Source organism: Thalassophryne amazonica, chromosome 20 (genome assembly GCF_902500255.1).
Source record: "Thalassophryne amazonica chromosome 20, fThaAma1.1, whole genome shotgun sequence".
Classification (NCBI taxonomy): Eukaryota; Metazoa; Chordata; class Actinopteri; order Batrachoidiformes; family Batrachoididae; genus Thalassophryne; species Thalassophryne amazonica.
The window spans coordinates 23,661,958-23,689,429 of record NC_047122.1 but is presented as its reverse complement, the minus strand read 5'-3'; the positions used below and the strand labels follow the sequence as shown (position 1 = coordinate 23,689,429).

General features: G+C 38.3%; 1 protein-coding gene across 1 annotated transcript in view; it reads right to left on the bottom strand.

The window, feature by feature from the left end:
- The window catches only part of LOC117501384 (collagen alpha-1(XIV) chain-like), a 212,155-nt gene that overhangs the window by 156,993 nt on the left and 27,690 nt on the right, over positions 1-27,472 (bottom strand). The window contains exon 5 of the mRNA XM_034160248.1: positions 26,556-26,639. Coding sequence (XP_034016139.1) covers positions 26,556-26,639 — 84 coding nt within the window. The remainder of the gene's footprint in view (positions 1-26,555; positions 26,640-27,472) is intronic.

Sequence of the window (27,472 nt, the reverse complement as noted above, 5' to 3'; positions counted from 1 at the left end):
ACCTCACACAATGAGATGCTAATGTTGGTGAAAAACTCATCTAATGGAATGCTAATGTTGGTGAAAAACTCAGATAATGAAATGCTAATGTTGGTGAAAAACTCACATAATGAAATGCTAATGTTGGTGAAAAACTCACATAATGAAATGCTAATGTTGGTGAAAAACTCACATAATGGAATGCTAATGTTGGTGCAAAACTCACATAATGAAATGCTAATGTTGGTGAAAAACTCACATAATGAAATGCTAATGTTGGTGAAAAACTCACATAATGAAATGCTAATGTTGGTGCAAAACTCACATAATGAAATGCTAATGTTGGTGAAAAACTCACATAATGAAATGCTAATGTTGGTGAAAAACTCACATAATGGAATGCTAATGTTGGTGAAAAACTCACATAATGAAATGCTAATGTTGGTGAAAAACTCAGATAATGAAATGCTAATGTTGGTGAAAAACTCACATAATGAAATGCTAATGTTGGTGCAAAACTCACATAATGAAATGCTAATGTTGGTGAAAAACTCACATAATGAAATGCTAATGTTGGTGAAAAACTCACATAATGGAATGCTAATGTTGGTGCAAAACTCACATAATGAAATGCTAATGTTGGTGCAAAACTCACATAATGAAATGCTAATGTTGGTGAAAAACTCACATAATGAAATGCTAATGTTGGTGAAAAACTCACATAATGAGATGCTAATGTTGGTGCAAAACTCACATAATGAAATGCTAATGTTGGTGAAAAACTCACATAATGAAATGCTAATGTTGGTGAAAAACTCACATAATGGAATGCTAATGTTGGTGAAAAACGCACATAATGAGATGCTAATGTTGGTGAAAAACGCACATAATGAGATGCTAATGTTGGTGAAAAATTCACATAATGGAATACTAATGTTGGTGAAAACTCACATAATGGAATGCTAATGTTGGTGAAAAACTCACATAATGAGATGCTAATGTTGGTGAAAAACTCACATAATGGAATACTAATGTTGGTGAAAAACTCACATAATGGAATGCTAATGTTGGTGAAAAACTCACATAATGAGATGCTAATGTTGGTGAAAAACTCACATAATGGAATGCTAATGTTGGTGAAAAACTCACAGAATGGAACGCTAATGTTGGTGAAAAACATAATGGAATGCTAATGTTGGTGAGTTAATGAACAACTCAGTGAAATGCTAATGTTGGTGAAAAACTCAGATAATGAAATGCTAATGTTGGTGAAAAACTCACATAATGAAATGCTAATGTTGGTGAAAAACTCACATAATGCTAATGTTGGTGAAAAACTCACATAATGAAATGCTAATGTCGGTGAAAAACTCACATAATGTAATGCTAATGTCAGTGAAAAACTCACCTAATGGAATGCTAACGTCGGTGAAAAACTCAGATAATGGAATGCTAATGTTGGTGAAATACTCACATAATGGAATGCTAATGTCGGTGAAAAACTCACATAATAAATGCTAATGTCGGTGAAAAACTCACATAATGTAATGCTAATGTCGGTGAAAAACTCACCTAATGGAATGCTAATGTTGGTGAAAAACTCACATAATGGAATGCTAATGTTGGTGAAAAACATGATGGAATGCTCATGTTGGTGAAAAACATAATGGAATGTTAATGTTGGTGAGTTAATGAAAAACTCAATGAAATGCTAATGTTGGTGAAAAACTCACATAATGTAATGCTAATGTCGGTGAAAAAGTCACCTAATGGAATGCTAATGTCGGTGAAAAACTCAGATAATGGAATGCTAATGTTGGTGAAAAACTCACATAATGAAATGCTAATGTAGTGAAAAACTCACATAATGTAATGCTAATGTCGGTGAAAAACTGACATAATGGAATGGTAATATTGGTGAAAAACTCATGTAATGAAATGCTAATGTCAAAAAACTGCCATAATGCAACGCTAATGGCTGTCAACCAGCCTCATACCACAGAAGCCGTACAACATAGCTGGTCTCACTACTGTCTTGTACTGTCTTCATTCTTGCAGATATACTTCTGTCACAAATCACTCTCTTCTTCACCTCTCTACCACACTCTCCATTATGTTGGGTAGTTGACTTCCAATTATTTAAACTCATTTACTTTAATCCCACAACAAGGTTTAATTATGTGGAAAAAACTGGGAATAATGTTCCCAGTTACCAAGGAGGGTAGAGATTGATAAATTTCAACAGCATGCTATCCAAAGTTACCGCCCCTGAGACCAGATGAGGACCTTGCATGCAAATGTGATACTGAACCACCACCTACAGAGAACCTTCTTAGATGTTCCTCACTGAAGCACCAAAACATGGCAGCAGAATTAAATTGACACCACTGAGGATTGTGTCATTGGCAGTCATCCATTTAGCTTGTGGCCACGTAGAAGATACAAAGATTTTTAAACATCATCAACTTCAAAAGTGTGTCTTGATTTGATGTAAATGTCAGAGCAGTGAGGACGTTCTGTGTGCACTTTGTGCAACATAAAACTACATCAAAAACAAGATGACGACCTTGAGCATCAGCTTATTTCTTTTTTCAACTCTTCCATTTCAGGCTGCATATTTATAATGCCCTTTCTGACACAATTCCAGATAATTATGGAATTTACGCAAAAACACATCAGTGAACGATTTGAAAAAAAAAAAAAATGTAGCTTGATTTTGGGTAAGTGGGTGGGGGCAAGTAATACCATATTTTCCAAAGGTTTTATTATTATTATTTATATAGGGATTTCCCAGGAATCAAAACACCAAACACAATAAATTCCAAGAATAAAGAATAAATGTCAATCAATTTCAATGTAATCAATTCATTCAATTTAATCAGCTTATAAAGCGCCAAATCACACAGCCATCTCAAGGCGCCTCACACAGAACAGTTCAACATAAAAATTAAAATAAATAAATAAAAATTAAATAATTCAAGTACATAATACAAGAACATAAGTAAAAGAATAAAACATTAACAAAAAATAAAAACTATTTATAAGAAAGAGAATAAAAATAGATTTGAAGTCTTGACTTAAAAATCTCCATGGACTCCGACTGCTTCATGGTTGCAAGAAGACCGTTTCACAGAACGGGTGCACGATAATAATAAAAGTATTGCATTTACTGAAAGACAAATTGTAGCAGTAAAAAAAAAAAGCAACTTGACCCTGAGCCTAAAAAAAGACTCTTGATCCTAATCTGCTAAGGGGTAATAACATGGAACAAATCATTTAAAACTTCAAATCCATTTTTACTAATCAAAATTAAACTTTAATAAGTGACTTAATCATACAAAAAGTGAAAAAAATGTGCTTTCATCAATTTCTAATACCCCCGTTACACATACCCAGAATCACGCAGAATGGCGCCAGAATAATGAATCGGCGAACATCCAAAAAGCGTTGCATTTCAGTTCCAAACCAGTGTGACTTATATATGGGAATATATATATATAATATATATATATATATATATATATATATATCTATATATATATATATATATACGAGGGCTGTCAATAAAGTAATGGTCCTTTTTATTTTTTTCAACAACTATATGGATTTCATTCATATGTTTTTACGTCAGACATGCTTGAACCCCGACGCGACGCTCCGCCACAGGAAAAAACACCTCTGTTGAAAGCCTTAAGGACAAGTTGGAACATGTCCTGCTGTTAAACAATTTCTCATATACTCACTCCACTGAAAGCCATCAAAAACCGCCTGGATTTTACAAATGGTTATCAACACGGAGGTGCTGCGTGCCGACGCGCGGACCCGTCCGCACGTCTTTCATTAAAAAATCTCCTTAACAGTGGAATATCCGGATAAAATGCTGAAACCGACTTCTTCTGAAACTTCTCTGTTCTCTCACGACATCCTGGATCAATAGAGCCTGAAATGTGGAGGTTTTCAGCTTGAACAGGCTGACGACGGCGGCTGAGAGCGCTGCGCGATGCCTCGCACCGTGGGAAGTCCTTAAAGCGACAGTATCACCTCAAAATCTCTCATCAGCCGTTAAAATTTTCACTGAAAACCAGCTTAATTTTTCGAACCGTGTCCACTTCGATGTGTCTCACAGGTTTAGAAAAAATTTTGATCAAACAACGCGCCAGTCTCTCAGCAACTTCTCAGACAAAGGGAATTCCGACGAGGGGGCTGGACGACTCCTCCCACAAGGAGTGCTCACAGGTGAATGACGTCACCGACAGGCATGGAAAAACTCACGCATGCGCACGAGGGTTCAAGCATGTCTGACGTAAAAACATATGAATGAAATCCATATAGTTTTTGAAAAAAATAAAAAGGACCGTTGCTTTATTGACAGACCTCGTATATATATATATAAGTCACACTGGAGTATAAGCTGCACATGTTCTCATACAAAATTATATTTTTCTTGTGTTTGAAATATTCATTCATTCATTCAGGATTTTTCTGCACTATTGTAGTGTAGGTTTTGTCATTTATTCAATATTATTTTTTTTATTTTGTTTAATGGTTTCATTATTCGTAAAGTTCCATATAAATAATCATTATCATTTTTATGGCTGATAACAAACGTGATTTTTCGGTATACAAGTCACAGGACTTCCCAAACTAGTAAAAAAAATAACATTCAATATGTTGTTTAACGTGCATTTATTTGTCCATCTGACTTGTTTTGGAATTAAACAGACCTTATGTTACACACCACAAGATGAAGACAGGGTCAGCTCATTCTTCTGTCTTTTCATTCATAAAAAGATAAGTCCTACACAGGTCCTGAAGGCCATCGGGTCAAAGCTTATCCTGAGGTTCTGGTTACCTCTCACCCACGTTCCACTAATTTCCAGCTGGGTGGACTGGTCTACAGGTTGATGGTCCAGCTCCTATATTTAAGGTGATTTATGGTGACAGCTCACCAAATTGTACTAAAATCTGATCATTACTTTCTGAGTTATCCTGCTAAGAGAGAAACAAACAGACAAACGTCTGTGAAATCCTTGACGGAGGTGATGAGATTATAGGGTAAATCCAGGGGATTTGAACTGTGACAAAAAAAAAGACAAGTTTCAGGTGGTTTCAAGAGATGAACAGCAAAGCAGCATTTTAAAGTGCGATGTTAAGTAGAACTATGTTTGGCTTTAATAACACGTCTGGGAAAACTGGAGCACCTGAACAGATGGCGGGAAGGAAAAAAAATAATAAAAAAAAATTACAGAGACACTGCAGAAATGTAAAAAGTGAAGACAGCTGTGAAATTAAAGGGTGTAATGATACAAGTGAGTCTGCGATGATAATTTACTCATCATCCCCTCAGATTCTGTTTCTTTTCTCTCCGAGGGTTTTGATCTTCAGTCTTTTATCAACAGCACGGCTCCACTTGATGACTTCTTATGCTGTAATTTCAAACAGAATCTATTTTCGCTAAATATGTACAAACATTTAATGACGCCAGAAACAACAGGTGCAGCACAAAAAGGTGGATAATGAAAATGAAAGAGGATAATTAAGGAGGAATAACCGGGGAGGTAGAAGAGAAAACGGAAATAATGAGGCAAGAGAAGGAACTCAGTCGTTGAACACTAATTCCATTGAAAATGAATTTAAACCTGTTCAACTGATTCAAATTCTGTTTCTAGCGACACATTTCTGGCCATCAAACTTTGGTGGCCTCATCGTTTTCCCGGAGCTTCTTAGACGAGTGGTAAACTGACAGCTGCTTTCAAATAATCTCCCAGATTACACTGCATCGCTCGCTAATATGACACCTTCTGCCACCTCCAACATTTTTTGCTTCCATCAACTGTTGACACCAACTCCTGTGTCAGCTGTCAACCTGCCACGGCTTCGGGAAAAGAAAGTAGAACCACTGACGAAGATAACAGGCAGGTTCAGGTTAGAGACAAATCCCCCGATCTCTGTGGCCGTCTTGCCTCCTTCTGAGAATTAATTATTTAAAATACTTCAATCAAACACGCAATCTTTTTAAAATTACACTCCTAATAAATTAATTCAAGATGAATTAAATTAAATCAAATCTTTCACACTAATCCATGCAAATTATTGTGAGTTATTTGCAAAAGAGACAATGCATTGACATTTGTTGGGAAAAAAAAGCTCACATGCATTCTTGCCCTTCCAAAGTGAGGTCAAAGTGAGGTCAAGGCAGTACCGAAAGGTCACGGTGATGAAGACGAGGCTTCAGCTGTGGACGAATAGCTGCCGCATCCAAGATGAAGGAGCATGTTTTCAGGCATCAAGCAGCACGCTTCTCGACACATCCTACATGTCATGAGGTCAAAAGGTCAGCTGATACGAGTAAAATACCACTTACGCGGTCGCCTGTAAAAATGGGTGCAGTCACCACCAGCTGTTTGACATTTTAACAGTTATCTGTCAAACCCAAGTAACTTTCTTCAAGCCAAAAACAGTCAGTACACCTGCTCAATGCCCGAGGGCCCTCGTGCAAGACACCAAAATTAAAACCGCCTCGTAACATGCACAAAGGACTGTCCAAATATATGAACATGAAGCAGGAACATGAGCACAAACTGCTTCTGTGGGGAAAATAATGCTCACACACACACACACACACACACACACACACACACACACACACACACACACACACACACACACACACACACACACACACGTGTCAAAATCTGCTAAGGGGTAACAACATGGAACAAATCATTTAAAACTTCAAAGATGAGATGGGACACCTATCTGACAATGGTCCATGTGCAGTCTGAGGACCATCTGACCACAATTTACATATTTTGATTTGAGCGCATACGAGGGAACCTCAAGATGGAGCTGGCACAGCAAAGCCTGCTGGTATGACCTGCACGTGCCACGTATAATAATGTCCACACCCCCAGAGTGCAAAGTAACTCTTAAAATGTATGTGGCACACTTCATCATGATAATAATTATGAATTATTAACATGTACAGTGAATGTGAACAGCGGCTATCAAAGCCAAAGCACTTTGCACTACGGTGTCCACGCCGCTGCAAATCTGAACAGGCTGTTATATCCACAATAGACCTTACAGTACAGATATTTGTCCATTCCTTCCCATGGGCGACGTAAATAATGTGAACTATTGTCTCCATCATATCTGTATATAACACAGCAGCTGTGCCTCTCCGTGGTGCGCAGTAACGCGTCATTCCACACGTCAGGCTTGGAGCTGAACGGATCTCACGCTGTAATATATGATCACCTTCTAACTTTGTAGGAGATATGACATGGAACTGTTGTGCTGTGACAGCATTAATAAACCTGAATCTCACCTCCAACAGTGGTCCAGGAGTGCAGTGTGGACATGGAGCTGAAGCGCAGCCTGTGGTTAAAATCCTTTCACCCGGTTGCTGTGTGCTGAAATAACCACAGAGGAATTAAATACCATGTGATAATCCAACCATTGCGGTGTCCAGAGTTGTGTTGTGCTCCTAAAGTGAGCCAAAACACAAAATTTCCTTGGAAAGACGCTGCATCTTACGCATGGGACTACATGGCACACTGCCAGCAAACTTTCAGCAAAGCTGTCCAGTGACTCATGCAGCGTTATGCACACACACACGCACGCACGCGCACGCGCGCATGCTGCGTACTTGCGCACACGTGCATGTGAGGAACACAGCGCTCCCTCCCACTCCGTTCTTTGTTTGCCATCCAGACATTTGGACATCAGGAAGTCTGCAGCGCCTTTTATGGCAGTCTGGTGTGGACGATTTCTAATTACTCACAGAGTTAAGCTGGTGTCTTGGCTCTCCCTGCCTGTTTGCACCTCCTTTTCTTTGTGTGTTCAATACGTTTTCCCTGTGTAATTTCACATTATTACTCACTCACTCATCTTCAACCGCTTACTCAATTTATGGACATCTATGGTATTGATTTCTTTGTATGTCTGAATTACTTTGGTTGCTGGGTTTTCTCTCTCTCTCTCTCTCATATATATATATATATATATATATAAAATATAAAAATAAAATAAAATATAAATATAAAATCACTTGCTTGGTTTCTATAAATGATATAAAACGGAGAACTGTTGACTTGCTTGAAACCCGAAATGTTTTTTTTTGTTTTTTTTTGTAATTTGCACTAAATAACTAAATAAAATTGATTTGAGTTTTGCTAACGATTGGTGTGTTAACACTGAACTAATCACTGCTGTTTGCTGCTGCAAGTTCCATCCAGATAATTCCAGGTCACCAAAGAGTACTACATTGAGCAAAATGACAAAAAAAAAAGTTTGTCCTGTAGGTTTTAAAATAGAATTCCTCTTCAAATATGGTAGTATATAGTTCCCTAGTACTAGTTCTTGAGTACTTGTCCTTGTAGCCTAAAACCATCAATCATGAGTTTCAACGATTTTTCTGGAGTACAAATGTCAACGTTTTCACGACACTTATTGCGGGACAGGTCCTCGTTTAAACTTTTTAAATGTTCGTCAGCTGCGTCTCAGATTTAACAAGTTAAAGAAAAAATAAAATTAATCACAAGCAAACAAGGATCAATTATTTACAAAATAACCACAAGAGGAGAAAAAAGACGACAGCGAAGAAATCAGAGAACGATGAGAATAAAAATCAAAGGCACAGACAAAGAAGACGACATAAAAAAGATACAACTGAGTGAAACTCAGAATGAAAAACCGATGCATAGAAAATCTTAGAAACTGACTTTTTCACAAAAGAAAAAGAGGACACAAAATGAAAGCAGAGAGATGGATAAAAAAGACTAAAGTGATACAGGATGATGGAAAGAAGCTGCAAAAGATTAAAAGAAAACAGAGACAACAGAGATGGACATGAAAGTGATGATTGGGAAAAAAGTAATAGAAAGCGAAATAATCAATGCAGGAAAAAGAAAACTGACAAGTTTCTTTTATTACCAACAATGCAGTTGTAACAAACCAAACAAATATAAAATAACTCAAAGTAATTAACAGCACTGACAAAAACGCTGCTTTAATGTTTTTTTTTCTTACACCATAATTCAAGTGGCTTCTGCGAGTTATGACTAATTATATTATTCAAGTAGCTCCAGCTACCGGATGAACTGTGAAACTAAGTGAACCAGTCAGATGCGGATTTGGCCCCAGGCGAAGATACATTTAAAACAATAAAGTTTAACTAACTCTATCCACCACTTTTCAGTGCAGATACAACTCCAGGTGCCGGTGCTCAACGTGAGTAAGTAAAACTGGTCCAAGGCCAGATGTGTTATCCTTCAGACTTATTCTGGGTCTGTTCCAGGATCTCATCTCTGACAGAATTGGAAAACCTTTAAACTCGATCTTTATCAGATACTTGAACCCTCTCAACTGGTTCTTCTCAACAGGACGCAGCAGCTGTTCAGAAGTCCAGATGTCAGAACTCCTCACCCACTGCCTCAGGGTGAGTCCCACCACACTGGAAAGGAAAATCAATTTGGCCGTATGTATCTAAGATCTAATTCTTAACCTCACTCCCTAAAGTTCATGAGCACAGGTGAGGTTTGGAATGTACATCCACAGGCAACCCAAGAGCTTCTGACTCAGTGCCGTCTTTACCACGACAGTCTGAAACAACATCAGCATTGTTTGCCAAAGGCACCCTAATCCGCCCAACAATTTTACGCTTCATATTGTTGTTACTCATGGACAACATGCAGAGGTACTTGAACTTGTACAATTTGAGGAGTTGCTTCCAGGAACCGTTGGCCTCAAACTTGGAAGTACAAAATCCAAAGAACCATTCCAATGAGCACTGGAGGTGTCATTTCGAAAAAGACATCAGAGATCCATTATCTACAAAAAGCACCAAGCTAAACCTCAGACCTCTGCAACCGAGCCTTAAGATTCTGTCGATTAAAAGGGTATATGTGCCCTAACCTGCATCACTAAGCCCAACCTGAAAGTTGTGTAAGGTCTTAGAAAGGTATCATCTACAGTAGCAAGTTTCTTCATGATCCTTGAAGCCCTTATGGAGATATAGAGTACTGACTTTCACAGACTCTGCCCCTGGTAGCCACAACTGGAACTGATTCATGACCAACAATGAACTAGTCTGAGGCCTTAGTGACGTTACCTTGTGCACCAACAGAATCATTCAACATCAAACTTATCCGAGGTCTTCATAAGGCCATCATCAAATGACCATATCCAGTCGACACTGTGAAAGATCACTAGTGCAAATTATGATGAATTATGGAAGATCTGGCCAAAATATATCTATGTAGACAAACAGGAATATGCTTTATCCAGTACCAGACTATGTTACATGTTACATCTCAATTGCCTTAGTGACAGTAGGACATCCATCTCACAAAAACTTGTATATTCGTGAATGCGTGGGAAAATCTTATCCCTGCAAACTCAATAACCTTCAACCACAGATGGTAGATTTCTATCTATTATATTTATATCTATGCTCAGATAATGTGATATACACATACATACCAAGCTGCATTGGAGGTCTTGAAGCCAACATTTTTGATGCCTTGGCCTCGTGGTCTTGCATTGTCTGGCCTCAAAGGATAAGCCCAAGCCAGTTCGAGGCCACTCGTTTTTACCTTTTGCACCATTTACTTCCCACCAAACAAAATGCACTGGTCACAGTAACTTTACCCATACTATGGTCTGTGAGTGCAATACCTGAACACAGTGTTTTCTAGTCAACACAGTACGGTACTATACAAACACATCTTTTGGAACAGCCTTGTAAATACTCAAGCACTATTATATTCCTTCACTCTGTAATGTATTAATGTCTGTGATCCCAAAACACTGCATCACAAAAGTACACTAAATATTTTTAAGACTGCATCCAACTCACTTGGCTGTGGCTTGGAATTCTGTATGAGTATTACTTTGTGTAATACTCGGCCTTTGAAGTTGTGCTTTCTCCTCGAGTTGCTGTGGTTCAGTCGTGGCATTGGCCTTGGAGACCCAGGACTCTGAGTCAGGTTTGGCATTGAGGAAGGTGGACTTGACTACAACACTGATATCAAGATGATTTTGGAATTTTGGTCCTCATGTAATCCTTAACTATCCCCTACATGGCCAAAGCTACTACTTAAGGAAGGTTAGCATACATGTTTGTGGGGGCCGTTATTCCCAGAGACTGGATTGTAAAGCTCGTTTTGTAGGAGTGATACCAATTAGGTCAAAATTGCCTCTGGTCCCATGGACCACTAGATTTATTGTTTTTCCTTCATCTGTACTTGACCTTGGACTCACAATTTGCCAATCCGATAAATATTATTTAGTGAAGTCATTAACTACTTGACTGTCAGAACTGAAAGAAACGGAGCTCCAGACACATGAGCCTTTAGACCACAGGATGAGTTCTTCAGCTGGCATCAGTGTTGTACGTGTGATCGCTGCACACTCTGTTCCGGTTGACGGCTTTAGTGGTCCAGTTTGAGCTGACATCACTTAACTCACCGGGTTCAAGCTGTGATTTCATTAGCGCGCTGACACGGCCCAATTATCTGGCCTTGAACAAATGGCTGAGTTATTAGACCTCGTAAATGGGTCGCACCCCTCACGTACACCGACGGCTCATCCGCTTGTGCTGATTGTGTCTGTAATTAAAAAGTCACGATTTCAAAGCCCAGAGGAGAATCTGAAGCTCGACCCCGACTGTGTGGCTTCAAGAAAAACTAGGCTTTCTATTTCTGTTGTAGTTCTTCTTTTTATTATGTTAACCAATTAGTCAATCTGCAGAAAAATTAACCACTTATATTTTGTGGAATACTGTAGTTAAGATTTCAGCTTCTCATGTTTTAGGATCTGTTGCTCGTCTCTGTTATAGTCAGTGAGCCAGAAGACAGATTGTTTTGTCCCTTTAAGTGGTACTGAAAAGCTTCTTGGCCCATGAACCATTACATAATGTCTTGTATCTTGGTGATGGACATTTTCTAAATGACATAATATATACAAATGCCCTTTTTCTTGTTCTCTTTTTTTAATATTATTATATTAGTGATAAAAATGGAGGGGTGGGTACAATTAATTAAACCTAACAGCTAGGGTTGCCAACCGTCCCTTGAAAAACGGAATCGTCCCTTATTTGGAAATAAAAGTGTGCGTTCCGTATTGACCTGAAACGGGACGCAGTTTGTCCCGTATTTCTGTGAGAATCAAAAAGTCTGTAAAATGTCAATGGAATTGACTGGCGCTTTATATGGAAACTTACGGTAAATTTGATCCCAGCCTCTCTCCTGCTTTTCACCAATGAGCTGACAGACACGAGTTGACAATACAGAATCACTCTTATCTCATTGGTCAAGGGACATCTGCTCGCAAGAAGATACCGACGTCATGAGCCGATGACGGTCGCTGGACAACAATAACAAAGCAGCATGGCTGATATCGATACAGACACCGACACTGGCACTGCAGATATGCCTACGGATGGCAATGTCTGTAACGTCGTTACTACTACTCCTAAAAAAAAAAAAAAAAAAAAGAATGCAAAAATACAGGGGAGAATGAGAAAAGGAAAATGGCTGGGTGGAAAAGGTGTGTGACAACAGTATTGTTTACTTTTCAGACTTTATTTTTTGCACTTTTTATTACACTAAATGTGTAAATGTGCACTGTTACATTGTTTTGCAGTGTTACATTGTTTTGGATGATGCAAATTTTCTTTTCTTTTTTTGTTAATTTATACAATTTTAAGTTAAGCAATAGCACTACAGAGATTTATTTTTAAAGAAGACAGAATGCTCATATTGAAATTGTGAGTGAAAATTTATTTTGCACTAAAAATAAATTGCTAAATAATAATTTGTTTTCCACGTGTTCATTTCAGAATAAATGCATGTATGCACCTACCTAAATTCAGGGTCAAGTCAACAGTCAAATGGTTAAAAATCGTTTCACACAGACGCTGGGAAGGGTGAAGGCAATGGTCAGTCGGCCGGTCGGCCCTGGCGGTGAGGTGTCCCTTATTTATTTTTCAGAGAGTTGGCACCCCTACTAACAGCTAACGTTAGCTTTTCGAGCCGGCTGCAGCACCATTTGTCATAGCTAACAATATAGTCGGTTCTGTTCTGTTTGGGAAGCTAACGTCAATACACACTTTTGTTTTCATTTGTTGTTATATGTATTTGTTGTTAATACCATTATTGTAGGGTGAAGCGACGCCATTGTACTTTATACGCCAGTTACCGGCTTTGTTTAGTTTTGTTGGCTAGCAAGGTACGATTGGCTAATTAACGGCTAAATTAACAGTAGCTCATCTGGCTATAGTTAGCCTACTTTCGTGATTCACACTTTTATTTCACATGGTGTAGATTTTTAATGGTTCCTCAGTTTGTGGGTTCTTTAATAGATATCAACAGATAGTATCTAAGTTTGGCGTTTCCATTAGAAAGCATGCAGAGTATGGATTTTGTCTTCCTATAGTAAGCTAGCAGGGTGAACTTTACATAGATACCTAAAACATATTACATCATAGCTTTTGTTTCTATAATAACATAACCATATTTATAGCTTAGCCTACTAGCTATAATTCAGTTTTACAACAAGTCTGCAAACTAGGTAGATGTATACTACAATCTTCTCCTGTATGAACATTTAGGTTTCAGGAGCTAACTCCTATAATATAATGTATTAACTATTTATTTTGTATATGTTGTTTACTACCCTGGTTGTGTAAATATCACTTATATACATGCTGTCCATATTCTTGAGCTGCTTGGGTAGGTAGGGAGAGTTCCCATGGGATAAAAATGCTTTTCAACCTACCATCCCTGGTTCTCAAGACCAGGCACCTAAACAGCTCCACTCTTCTTTTCTTTTTTTTTTTTTTAGATATTTAGATATACTTTAGTATATACTAGTAGAGTTCTACCTTTGATTTGGAATGTATAACAGAAGATATACCTTACTGAATTTTCATAAACCCCATTTTTGGTCAGCAAAGTAAAATAAATAAATAACTAATAAATAAACATTTTCCTGTAATGTTTCTGCAGGTTTTCTGTGCCCACTTAAAAAAAAAAAAGGTTTCTAAAATGCTAATTCCCTCATAATGAAGAGAATTATTCATGCCAAATGTGCTTTTTAAAAAACTTTTTCCCTTACTGATGCTTAGCTGTTCCTAATTACAAATTAAAGTGTGCAAGATGATCCTTGATGTGATTTTAAAACACACTAAATTACCGCTGCTTAATAGATTAGCCGATTTTCATTACTATTTTGTAAAAAAAAAAAAATCTCACTTAGGCTGAACCGTGTTTTTGCATATGTTCATCAAACTTGATCTTTTCTACCCCCATCCAAACCAAACTATAAGGGGGATATTGAGCTGGAAATAAAGCTTCTGGTCTTGTTCACATGACGTGACGTAACTTTGGCAAACAGCCTGGAATCAAACAGTGTGTGCTAATTCAGCCGGATCACTGAACTTTTCCCTGGAATAACTGGGATTCCAAAGTAGTAAGATTGTCTCTGAGGACATGGAGGTGATAAAATAAAGACAAAGCTCCCCATAACTTCATGTATGTTTAACCGGCGTGTCCACGCCTGCCCGCTGCTGTGCTGCCAAAGTGATGCCCTGACACCCAGCACAAGCGGTGCGCCGTGCACATTTAACAGCCTTCCTGCCACTTCTTGTATTCAAAAATGCTCCAAAAAGAAGAAGAAGAAGAAGAAGAACTATAATAATAATATTGATGGCAATCCACTGTTTAGTTGGAGTGATACTCATCAGCTGTTGATTTACACATACAGCAGCCAAGGTGAGAGGTTTCAGTGAAAAATCATCCAAACACCAACCATTCACAAAGGAAATGCTGCTATGGCAACCAGCGTGAGTCACCCCGCTATTCATACTTTCAATAAAAAATAAAATTAAATAAATGCTATAAGGGGTGGAACACATTCATGTGTGAAGGTTGTGATACAAGAAAAAAATGCAGCTTGAATAAAAGTGAGCAGAAAATAAATTGTTCAACAATCAAATAGCAAAATCAGACAAAACGTTAATGCTACAAAAACATCTCGATTATAATAAATTACATGAGTATCTTTACAAGAGAAATAATGTTACTTTTAAACATGAGGAATAAAAGAGGAATTTTTAAAAATCTAAATATGAGAAAAGTCATTTTTTAACACCTTAGGAAAATGTTTTTGTTTTTGTTTTTTTATTGCTTCTTATTTCAAGAATATCAACATCTGAATCTTGATAATGCTGCAGAGAAAACGTGTGTTTTGGTTTGGGAACTTTTATAAAAGAAAACCTGTCATAAAGCGGTGCAGTGTTTGTGTATTTCCATCAGGTGGGAGCAGAAAGAAATGATACCACAGATCACCAAAAACGGCCAAAAACCTGGTCTAAAGTGCAGAGATATTTGACTAAATGAAACTGAATTAAAAGCAAAATACCAGTAAAAACTAATGGAAAGAAGACTAAATTTTAATTACTCAGGAGGAGATGTTGCAGGATCTCAGGGAGCCGTGGTCGATGCTCCCGTAAATGCTCGGCTTGTACACTTCGACTGTGTGCACAAATCCATTTCCTCGCCAGAAAACCTCTCAGTTCTCAGTCCATCATCTAAACTGTGTCAGGATGGAGCCCACACGGCTCTTAGAGACGCTAACAGACAATACTCTGAATAAACTCAGGTTACAAAACGCAACCATGACTAAATACAACACTCACATTACGCGCAGTGTAACTGGACACGAATGCACTTGCACTTACAATTTAGCTCATGCACTATAGCATTTTGATGGCAGGACAAATCATCATGCTACACTGCAAACTCCAGCGTGTTAAGTTTGCTATGAAAATGTTGAAGTTATCTTAGAAAACCAAAATTAATTCATTAAAGTGCACACAGCTAACGCAATATTGTCAAGTAAAGGATTTACAGTTTGTTCGTCCATCTGACTTGAAAGTCACATTTATTAACACGATCCTGATATTTATCATGGTCAGATGAAAATGACACCAAAGTTACAGTCTGCTTTTATCTTTTTTTTTTTTTTTTAATTTGTATCATAATTCGGTATAATTACATTTTTGTTTTTATTCTTTTGGAGACTATTATTTGTTACATTGTCAGAAATATAAACACATTTTGAATTAGATACTTATTTTTATAAAAGTCCAAAAATGCCATTGAAGGTACAGTCTGCTTTTATCTTTTATTCTTCTTCTTCTTCTTCTTCTATTATTTGTTTCATTGTCAGAAATATAAAAACATTTTTTAATCAGACATTTATTTAATTTATTTATTTTTGGTTTATAAAAGTGCAAGAATGCCATTGAAGTTACAATCCGGTTTTATCTTTTTTTTTTCTATGATAGTTCGGTGTAATAATTTTTTTAATTCTTGTGGAGACTATTATTTGTTTCATTGTCAGAAATATAAAAGATTTTTTAATCAGATATTACATTTAAAAAAAAATAAAAGTCCAAAAATGACATTGAAGTTACAGTCCAGTTTTATCTTCTTTTTTTTTCTGACAGTACGGTGTCAATGTGTTTGTTTCACTGTTAAAATGTTTTTTTGGGGGGGTGGGGGGGGGGGGGGGGGAGTTCTGCCTCACATTATTTTCAGTGTGTTATTTGGCGTAATGATTTTTTTTTTTTTTTTTTATTCTTGTGGAGACTATTATTTGTTTCATTGTCAGAAATATAAAATCAGTTTTAATCAGATATTTTTAAAATAAAAGTCCAAAAATGACATTGAAGCTACAGTCCAGTTTTATCCTTTTTTTTTTCTTTTTTTTCCTTTTTCTGTTTTTGACAGTACAGTGTAAATGTGTTTGTTTCACTGTTAAAATGTTATTTTTTTGGGGGGGCCGTTCTGCCTCACCTTATTTTTAATGAGTTATTCTACATTTCATGACTTAACATGTCAAACACATCAAGTTTACCTACGACTTAATAAATGCGTGTCGACAGTAAATGCTTTGAATTCCACCGTCACTGTCCTGCATAAAAGAGAGAGACACCCAGGTTTCGGGGGATGCTCTTCAAGCCTGCACAGGGTAGCTTTTGGCGTGGGGTTGAAAACAGGACACTCTGAGGTAGTTTACGTTGCCCTTTACGTATGCAGGTGACCTGCAGATAAGAAGCTGCCAGAGCTTCAGACTGACAGCGCGGCAGGCTGGCAGGCAGCTGTTGGAGGTTTAATCAGCAGCCCGAGAAATAAGCCTGTGAGGCTGAAACTGTGGTATTCAGCAAGTGTGGGCAGGGAGCGGATTGTCAGCTATGAGCGGCAAAAGGCAAAGTCAACTGGAGGAGAAGACACAAAAAGAGGCGGAAGGATGGTGCAGTGACCGAAGAGATGACAGCGAGGAGGATGGCAGACGCAACACTTTAAAAGAGACCCCCCCCCCCCCCCCAAATAAAAATATGCAGAACACACTGGAAACCAACTCTGTAAATTCAGTGTGAAACCTTTGTTTTATATCAAAAAAGCAAAATGCATTAAGCACTAGAAAGGCACTCAGAGAGCGCACAGTTCAGCCAACATTTACATTTCTGATGACATTTTCCTTTTTTCTCTTTTCCATTGTAAGAGGATTATTCCTGTGATTTCTGACAGATCCTTAATGATCTGAGCTGTAATCCCTTTCCCTGTCACTCATCTTTAATCATAGGTCTTTGATCCTTTTCACTGAAATCTGATCCCAATCACCAAGCTTTGATCCTGACTGCTGACCTTTGACCCTAAGTGCTTGTATTTAATCCTGATCCTGACTGCTGACCTTTGAGTCTTATCACTCATCTTTGATTGCAAAAAGGGGTGGTGATGGTCTACTGCAGGGGTGAGCAGTGAGGGCTGAGACACTGCAGGTTTTCCTTGCAACCAGTCACCTCAGCAGGTGGGTTGCTGATGAGCTTCTCCACTGAACATAAACACCTGATTGTCAGTGAAATCACCTGCTGAGACGCCTGATCATTAATGGAAACACCTTGCTGAGGTGATTAGTAGTAAGGAAAACCTGCAGTGTCTCGGCCCTTCATGGCACATGACTGGTTAATAAGCGTTGGGCTTCAGACCAGAGGATCCTCGGAAAAGCACAAAGTGTGTGGAGAGTGCCTTGCATGGCAGCACCCTGATGTTGGTGTGTTTGTGTGAATGTGAGGCATAATTGTAAAGCACTTTGAGCTTCTGATACAGATGGAAAAGCACTATCTATAGGGTATCTCAAAAATTGTACCCAAGGGTACTCTGAAATATGAATACCAGGAAATGGTTTTACTAGAAAATAATGTTTTCTAATTTCAGGAACCCTAAAGTTTGTTCTGTAACACATTTTTAGGAAAAATGCCGCAGTTGACCCTAATTCAGAGAACAAAAATCGTTACATTCTGTGCAACGCATCCTCAGGGCTGACTTTCCATACACAATTCAGTCTCGGAGCGAATGAACTCCCCAGCAAATGTCAAGGAGACTTGAATTTGCTAGGTGGTTTTCCAGAAAACTGGAGACGGATGATTTGTTTCTTAGGAAACTTCAGACGAGGAGGTTACATTGATCATGTGGTGTAAAAGTTAAAGAGTTAAAACATCAAAAAGGAAAGACTGAACTAAAAACTGTGCATCGGGGAGAAAAATTACATGCTTCAGCCACATGGTCATGCAGAAAATGTCTGATGATATTGATTGATTTTTCTATGTTGTCAAAATACTTTTGAGTACATTTTTTTGAGATAACCTATAAATACAGTCCATTTACAATTTAAAATTTGATCCTGAGCTTTGATCTGGATTGCTGAACCTTAATCCTAAATACTCATCATTGATTCTGATTACTGGCCTTTGAGTCTTATCACTCATCAAGACTCATAACATTTGATCCTAGTTGCTGATCTTTGATGCGGGTGCTGAACCTGATCCTGACCACCCATCAATTATCCTGATCTTTGAACCTCTCTAAAGAAGTTATGTTTCCATCACCTGGTTTTATCTTGTAATAAGGGTAAAATGATTCAGGATTGAGAGAGAGATCCTGTACTTTGATCCATAATGTTTACAGTATCCACTTACAGACCCAAAGGAATGAGGAGCAAAGATCAAACATCAGACAGGATCTGTACCATAAGAGCACCACACCAAATTTTATTAAAATATGTTTTTGTTGTTTTGAGATATCCTGTTGACAAATAAGCAGAAATTCAAACGGCTAATTGTATTGTGTGTGTGTGTGTGTGTGTGTGTGTGTGTGTGTGTGTGTGTGTGTGTGTGTGTGTGTGTGTGTGTGTGTGTTTGATGCACTTTTGTTATCTCTGGAGTTTGTCAAAAGGCACCTGAAGGACCAAAATTTTCTGGTCTGATAAGACAAAGATTGAACTCTTTGGTGTGAATGCCAGGCGTCATGTTTGGCGGAAACGAGGCAGCATCCCTACAGTGAAGCATGGTGGTGGCAGCATCATGCTGTGGGGATGTTTTTCAGATGCAGGAACTGGGAGACTAGTCAGGATTGAGGGAAAGATGAATGCAGAAATGTACAGAGACATCCTGGATGAAAACCTGCTCCACAGCGCTCTTGACCTCAGACTGGGGTGACGGTTCATCTTTCAGCAGGACAATGACCTGAAGAACACCAAGATATCAAAGGAGTGGCTTCAGGACAACTCTGTGAATATCCTTGAGTGGCCCAGCCAGAGCCCAGACCTGAATCTGATTGAACATCTCTGGAGAGATCTGAAAATAGCTGTGCACCGACGCTCCCCATCTGATCTGATGGAGCTTGAGAGTTGATGCAAAGAGGAATGGGCAAAACTGCCCAAAGATAGATGCACCAAGCCTGTGACATCATATTCAAGAAGACGAGGCTGTAAGTGCTGCCAAAGGTGCATCAACAAAGTATTGCCCAAAGGGCGTGATTTCTTATTTTTTTATTTTTAATAAATTTGCAACAATTAATTTTTTTTTTCCATGTCAGGAGGGGTGTTGTGAGTAGAAGTAGCTAGTGTGTGTGTGTGTGTGTGTGTGTGTGTAATGCAAAAAAGAAAAGAAAGCAAAGAAACAGAAACAAAAGCAGTGATGCAAAGAAAAAAAAGCAACAAAACAAAATGTAACAAAAATAACAAACCAAAAAGAAAGGCAGGGAAAGGAAATGATGGAAAAGAAAGAAAAGTAAAATGCAAGTTAAGAAAAGAAAGGACATGTGGATTAAGTAAAGCAAGAAAAGTAAACAGATGACAACATTGACAAAACACAAAAAACAATGAAAAGTCTGAATAATGAGAACTGATAGAAAAGCTGAAGAGAACAAGGATGATGACTTTGATGATGATGATGGTTTGGGGCTGGATTCATAAAAACATCAATGGGTTCCATGGTTGTTTGGCTCTTCTCTCCTCCATCTATAGTTCACATATTGTACACACACACACACACACACACACACACACACACACACACACACACACACACACACACACACACACACACACACACACACACACACACACACACACACACACACACACAGTACACACTGACTAACAGTGTGCACATTGATAAGGAGGAGAAAGACGATAGTCATGATTTGACTTGGAGTCAAGCTGATGACAGTTGGAACTTAAAGGCCTTATCTAAAGAGACTCCAACCCGCCCAAAAACAAACAAACAAAAAAAGTTCCCCTATTTACAAATAAAATTTAGCAGATGAGTGTAGACAGAAACTGCTTTCTGGGACGTTTTGCCAAATTGAATAGTGTCAAACATATTTACTGTTGCTTTTAAAGACGAGGGTCAGACGTATTTTAATAATGTTTAAATTTAAGTCGCTTTGTTTTACAGGATGGCATCGCGATCCTCTTATAAATTAATTAAGACAAATTATCAAAGCAGATCTGGATCACCACCAAAATCTGCTCAAGTTTTCCAGAACCAAAGACCATCTACCCAACTCCATCCATCCACTGATTTTCACAACTCATCTTAGATCCTATTTACTCATCTTTGATCTTCACTACTCATCTTTGAGCCTTACTATTCACCTTTGACAATCACTGCTTGTCTTTGATCATTGCTACTCATCTTTGATCGTTACTACTCATCTATGATCCTCACTACTCAGCCTTGATCCTTACTACTCATCTTTGAGCCTCCCTACTCAGCTTTGAGCCTCACAACTCATCTTTGAGCCTCGTTACTCATCTTTGATCGTCACTACTTATCTTTGAGTCTCACTATTCATCTTTGACAATCACCACTTATCTTTTTTTTTTTCGGCACACAAAATATTCAAATAGAAAAAATGAACAATTCCACAAACTCATAAACAAAACTAGTGAGTCCGAAAGGGTGTGGGCTGAAGCAAAGCTTATCAGCACCCACCCCTGCTAGTACAAGTCCATCAATTCTAATCAGTCATATTTACATAAATACAAATTCACTACTATATGTCAACACACAGACATACACATCAATATACTATTCACTTATAATTATATTTATATAGTACCGGATGACAAGAAAGTCAAGTCAAGGCACTTTACGCAAGTAAGGACTAACCTTACCAACCCCCAGAGCAAGCACTAGGCAACTGTGGTGAGGAAAAACTCCCTATAAGGAAGAAACCTCAAGCAGACCAGGCTCTTGGGGGTGACCCTCTGCTTGGGCCATGCCATATATACTTATATACATACATATATACTTTACATACATAAATATATACATATATATACATACATATACACGGTCACTTATATACATATAAAAGCTCTGTTGAACATTCGTTCCATTTCTTCACGCCAACCACAGACACACAAAAACCCTTTACATTTGTTCTTACTGGTGGTTTCATAAAAATTGCACAACCTCTTAAACTATAACTTGATTCCCTCAATCTGAACAGACTCTGGACATGTCTTGGTAAGGCTTGGTTTTTCGCTCGAAACAAAGTTTGAATTGTAATGTAATCGACCAAATCTATAAATTTTAATACATTTAAAGACACAAATAGAGAATGAGTTGGTTCACAATAATGTTTATTGCAGATGATTCGTATGGCTCATTTTTGCAAAAGGAATATTGATGTTTGATTTGTAAGTGTTTCCCCACGACTCAACACAATATGTCATATATGGTACCATCAGAGAATGATATAAAGTAAGTAACCCTTCTTGTGGCAGTACGTCTTTGGCTTTATACAAAATGGCTATAGTTTTTGACAATTTTGATTTGACATAATTTATATGTGGTTTCCACAGTAAGTTTATTATCAATTATAACACCTAAAAATTTATTCTCTGTTACTAAGTCAATTTCCTTATTGTTTATAATTACATTTTTACATTTGGATGCCTGTTTATTTCCAAATATAATACATTTGGTTTTCCCAAGGTTGAGTGACAACTTATTAGCATCAAACCAAGCCTTAAATTTTTCCAGTTCTTTCTCCACTATGTCCAGAAGCTGTTCAAGATTTTCACCGCTACAAAACAAAGTAGTATCATCCGCAAAAAGGACACATCTCAGTGAACTCGACACCCAACTTATATCATTTATATAGAGTATACCAACAAAGGACCCAGCACTGAGCCCTGCGGCACCCCACATATGACTTCCCTGAGTTTAGAATTTGTATTATTGAACATACTGAAATCTGCCTTGTAAATAACTAGTTATGTGTTGAAAATGTCATCAAAACCCATGCAGTAGTTTTGATGTAATCCTGCTAACAGTCATCCTTCTAAGCATATATAAAGTGAAACTTGATCCAGAATCCGGATCCGAATTCGGATCACCTCCAAAATTTAATGGGTTCTTCCATGTCCGAATATCAATCTGTGACGAAAATTGTGTCAAAATCCATGCAGCAGTTTGACGTGATCCTGCTAACAGACAGAGAGACAGATTTTATTAGGCCCATGGTGGACGAAATTATAAAAGCAAAACTTCTGTTTTTGCTCCCATTTTTCATGAGCTGAACTCAAAGATCTAAAACATTTTCTATATACACAAGGACCTATTTCTCTCAAATATTGTTCACAAATCTGTCTAAATCTGTGTTAGTGAGCACTTCACCTTTCTGAGATAATCCATCCCACCTCCCAGGTGTGGCATATCAAGATCCTGATTGGACAACATGATTATTGCACAGGTGTGCCTTAGGCTGGCCAAAATAAAAGGCCACTCTGAAATGAACAGTATATACATGCACACACACAAAATGCATAACTTGACGTCTTAAGACATAAATAACAAATAAACAACAAATAAATTTTAAAAAATACACAAATAATGAAAACATGACAAAAAGGTATCATTTTATCATTTTTTTTTTATTTAGTGACAGTAAATACAAAAAATAATTAGGCATTATCAATCTTCCAAATTTTATACTTTGAAAATAACTGGGTTGAGTTTAAGAGGGAGATATGGCCGTTTTAAAATTATTATTATTGAGATTAAAAACATTTTCACAGTGAAGGATTTATCTCAGACTGCAGGCTTACTTGTAGTTCCTAGGGTTTGTAAGAGTAGAATGGGAGGCAGAGCCTTCAGCTTTCAGGCTCCTCTCCTGTGGAACCAGCTCCCAATTCAGATCAGGGAGACAGACACCCTCTCTACTTTTAAGATTAGGCTTAAAACTTTCCTTTTTGCTAAAGCTTATAGTTAGGGCTGGATCAGGTGACCCTGAACCATCCCTTAGTTATGCTGCTATAGACGTAGACTGCTGGGGGGTTCCCATGATGCACTGTTTCTTTTCTTTTTGCTCTGTATGCACCACTCTGCATTTAATCATTAGTGATCGATCTCTGCTCCCCTCCACAGCATGTCTTTTTCCTGGTTCTCTCCCTCAGCCCCAACCAGTCCCAGCAGAAGACTGCCCCTCCCTGAGCCTGGTTCTGCTGGAGGTTTCTTCCTGTTAAAAGGGAGTTTTCCTTCCCACTGTAGCCAAGTGCTTGCTCACAGGGGGTCGTTTTGACCGTTGGGGTTTTACATAATTATTGTATGGCCTTGCCTTACAATATAAAGCGCCTTGGGGCAACTGTTTGTTGTGATTTGGCGCTATATAAAAAAATTGATTGATTGATTGATCTCACTGTGATGAGCTTTGAAGAAGAAGCTGTAATTTGAGGTTGAGATGAAGTTCTGTCTGCATCGTAATTAACACAATTCCTCCAGTTCAACACTTTAAAATCCGGCAACACGTCACGTTCTCCAACCCTGCAAAGGAACACAAGCTCAGGTTTGGAATGTAACAGAGGACTCAGAGGAAAATCAACTGAGAGTTGATCATTTTTAAACGAGGAACCAAACAATACCAACTGATTTCACGCTAATATTGTTAGCTAGAGATTAAAATACAACATATACAAAGCTGTGGAAAAGGTTTTTCCTGTTTCCCGATTCATTTACAGATTTTATCCACACACTGTAGGAAAATTATCAATGTGACTGGTTGTTTCCATGGTAACGTATTTATCACTGTGATGATAACCGTCATACACAAATACCCAAATTTACAATGATAAAGTTAATCTCACTTAATAGATAATTAAACAATTAACACACAGTCATATTGGCACACAACCAGGAAAGCTCGCTGGACTGGTTTGCCTTTATTCCGACTTGGTAAAGGTCTCAATCTCAACATTCTCTCAAAAACAGTGAAATGTCTTGTTTAATTTTCAAGACACTGAACATTTTTTAAAAGTGACTTTTTTAAGCCCAGTCTCACATTTTTTCTCATGCCCCCGTCACGAAAAACACCCGATTTTTGTGACACGACTTTATTTCGCTATTTAGATTCTTCCCTTTCTCCTATCTCTAACCATAACCTTAGCATTAGTGTCTACCCTCCCGTAACCCTAACCATAAGCCCCCCAGACTCCCCCACCATACATTCCGTGCCCCCATCATGAAATTAATTTGTTCTCCCATCATGAAACGCACCTCATTTTTGTACCCCTGGCAAGAACCCATTGATTAATGTACTTTATGTACCCCAGTGTCACAAACTGCTGTGAGACTGGGTTGCTTTTTCTACTGTATATGGGCGTGTCCTTAACCTTCTCCTGCCTGAACGTCAAAAGCCGAGGACCCAGAGACATGAACGTCACTGCTCAAATCAGTGCATCTCTCTACAAGATCATCACCTTTACTACATACAGATACACTGCTAATGATCGAGTCTAGGAAGTCATTGAAAACCTGGGTCCTAGTCTTGATCTAGGACAATCTCAAAACCAGACACTCAGCTCCACAAGTGCTGCAATCAGAGAATCCATTGATTCCAGAAAGATCACAGCATCATCAGTAAGCGGTTCTTCACCAAGAAAAGCACCAAAGGCAAGCATACAACAGTGTAGGACCCAGAACACATCCCTGAGGAATGCCAGAAGACAGAGACTCCACCCTCACTACATACAGCAATTACAGTGTCTGTGCACAGGCTGGCTATGATATCCAACAATTTCTAGGCGAGCCCACAAACTCTCAGGAAGACCCAGAGAGCAGCCCGGACTGCATCAATCACTTTCCAAGAATCAAGACAGAATTCCAAGAAACTGGGATGATGACTCGCAGCACTGGGTTGCCAGACTGTTCCGGTATCTGGAATTAAATCCTGTTAAGAAAAATCACTGCACACATTCTTCCAGAGAGGAGTTGAGTATCTCTGGGTTTACTATAATCCAGGTCATAATCGGATGACAGGTTCTTAGTGCAAATACGGAAAACTAAAGAAAATCAAGACGACAGCAAAACCTTTTTCACAGCATTCTACTAAATAAACACATTAGTCAAAAAAACTGATGTTTAAAAACATGATGGCTGAATTAAAACGTCCATTCTAACAGGAGGTTTTGCAGCCCTGGCCTCCAATAATGAGGAAGACTTCTGTCTTACCTGATGTCTCCCTGGATTCCATGCAGCTCGGCACACCACTTACAATCAAGTCTGAAAGTCCAACGCGCGCTCCTTCACCGCACTCATCACTTGCTTCATTTCCTGATCAATGCTGGCTCTCCGTGGCTGCAGTTACTATTCTTGGTAATATTTCATTTCCTTTACCTTCACTTTTCCTGGAAATGAGTCCTGATAAAAACTGCAGAGTGCACAGACACAGCCACATGGAGAGGTTTCCACAAAACTCAAAGAAATGCTTTTTGAATTGGGGGAAACTAATTGATTAGTTTTGTTTACCAGCAGCAGCAAAATAATCCTTTGGCGCTTTCTGTGCCATTAAGATCTCACTCGGAAAAGTAACTGGAGTTTGAAAGTGTTCTTCACAAAAAGAGAGAACTTTCTGTCATGCTGTCTTCAATGATTTACACACACACACACACACACACACACACACACACACACACACACACACACACACACACACACACACACACACACACACACACACACACACACACACACACACACACACACACACACACAAAGAAAACTTATGGCTGTAAGAAACTTATCCAAGATGTTCTCGTCTCCCTGTGACAGTATTTCAAACAGATCCTCATCTGCTCTCATTAAACGCTGAGATCTTCCATCCCGACGACCTCACAACAGATGGCTGCATCAGTCTGTTCCCTGCTGAGGTTCTTACCTTCTGAGATCACATTGACGGTCTCAGTGACGCCGCCGTCTTGTCTCGTTTGTGACTGAACCGTTTCAATGTCCGACCGCTGAGCTGGAAAAAAACAGAAAAATTACAATAATGAGACAAAATACAAGAATCTAAAAAGAGTGACATCAACGCCTACAAAAGAAAAAACTACATTTAAAAGACAAGAGAGGATAAAGACAAGTATCATATTATAATGATTGCAGCACGTGTGTGTGTGTCTGTCAATCCCCCCCACCACCACCACCACACACACACACCACCTCTATGGTGGGTTTTTGCTTGTTTTCTAAATAATAATATGCACATCTGCACATCATATGACATCAGGTTAACAACAAGACACGTGGATAACAGCTTTATGACATGAGGTTAACAACATGACACATGGATAACAGCTTTATGACATGAGGTTAACAACATGACACATGGATAACAGCTTTATGACATGAGGTTAACAACATGACACATGGATAACAGCTTTATGACATGAGGTTAACAACATGACACATGAATAACAGCTTTATGACATGAGGTTAACAACATGACACATGGATAACAGCTTTATGACATGAGGTTAACAACATGACACATGGATAACAGCTTTATGACATGAGGTTAACAACATGACACATGAATAACAGCTTTATGACATGAGGTTAACAACATGACACATGGATAACAGCTTTATGACATGAGGTTAACAACATGACACATGGATAACAGCTTTATGACATGAGGTTAACAACATGACACATGAATAACAGCTTTATGACATGAGGTTAACAACATGACACATGGATAACAGCTTTATGACATGAGGTTAACAACATGACACATGGATAACAGCTTTATGACATGAAGTTAACAACATGACACATGGATAACAGATTTATGAC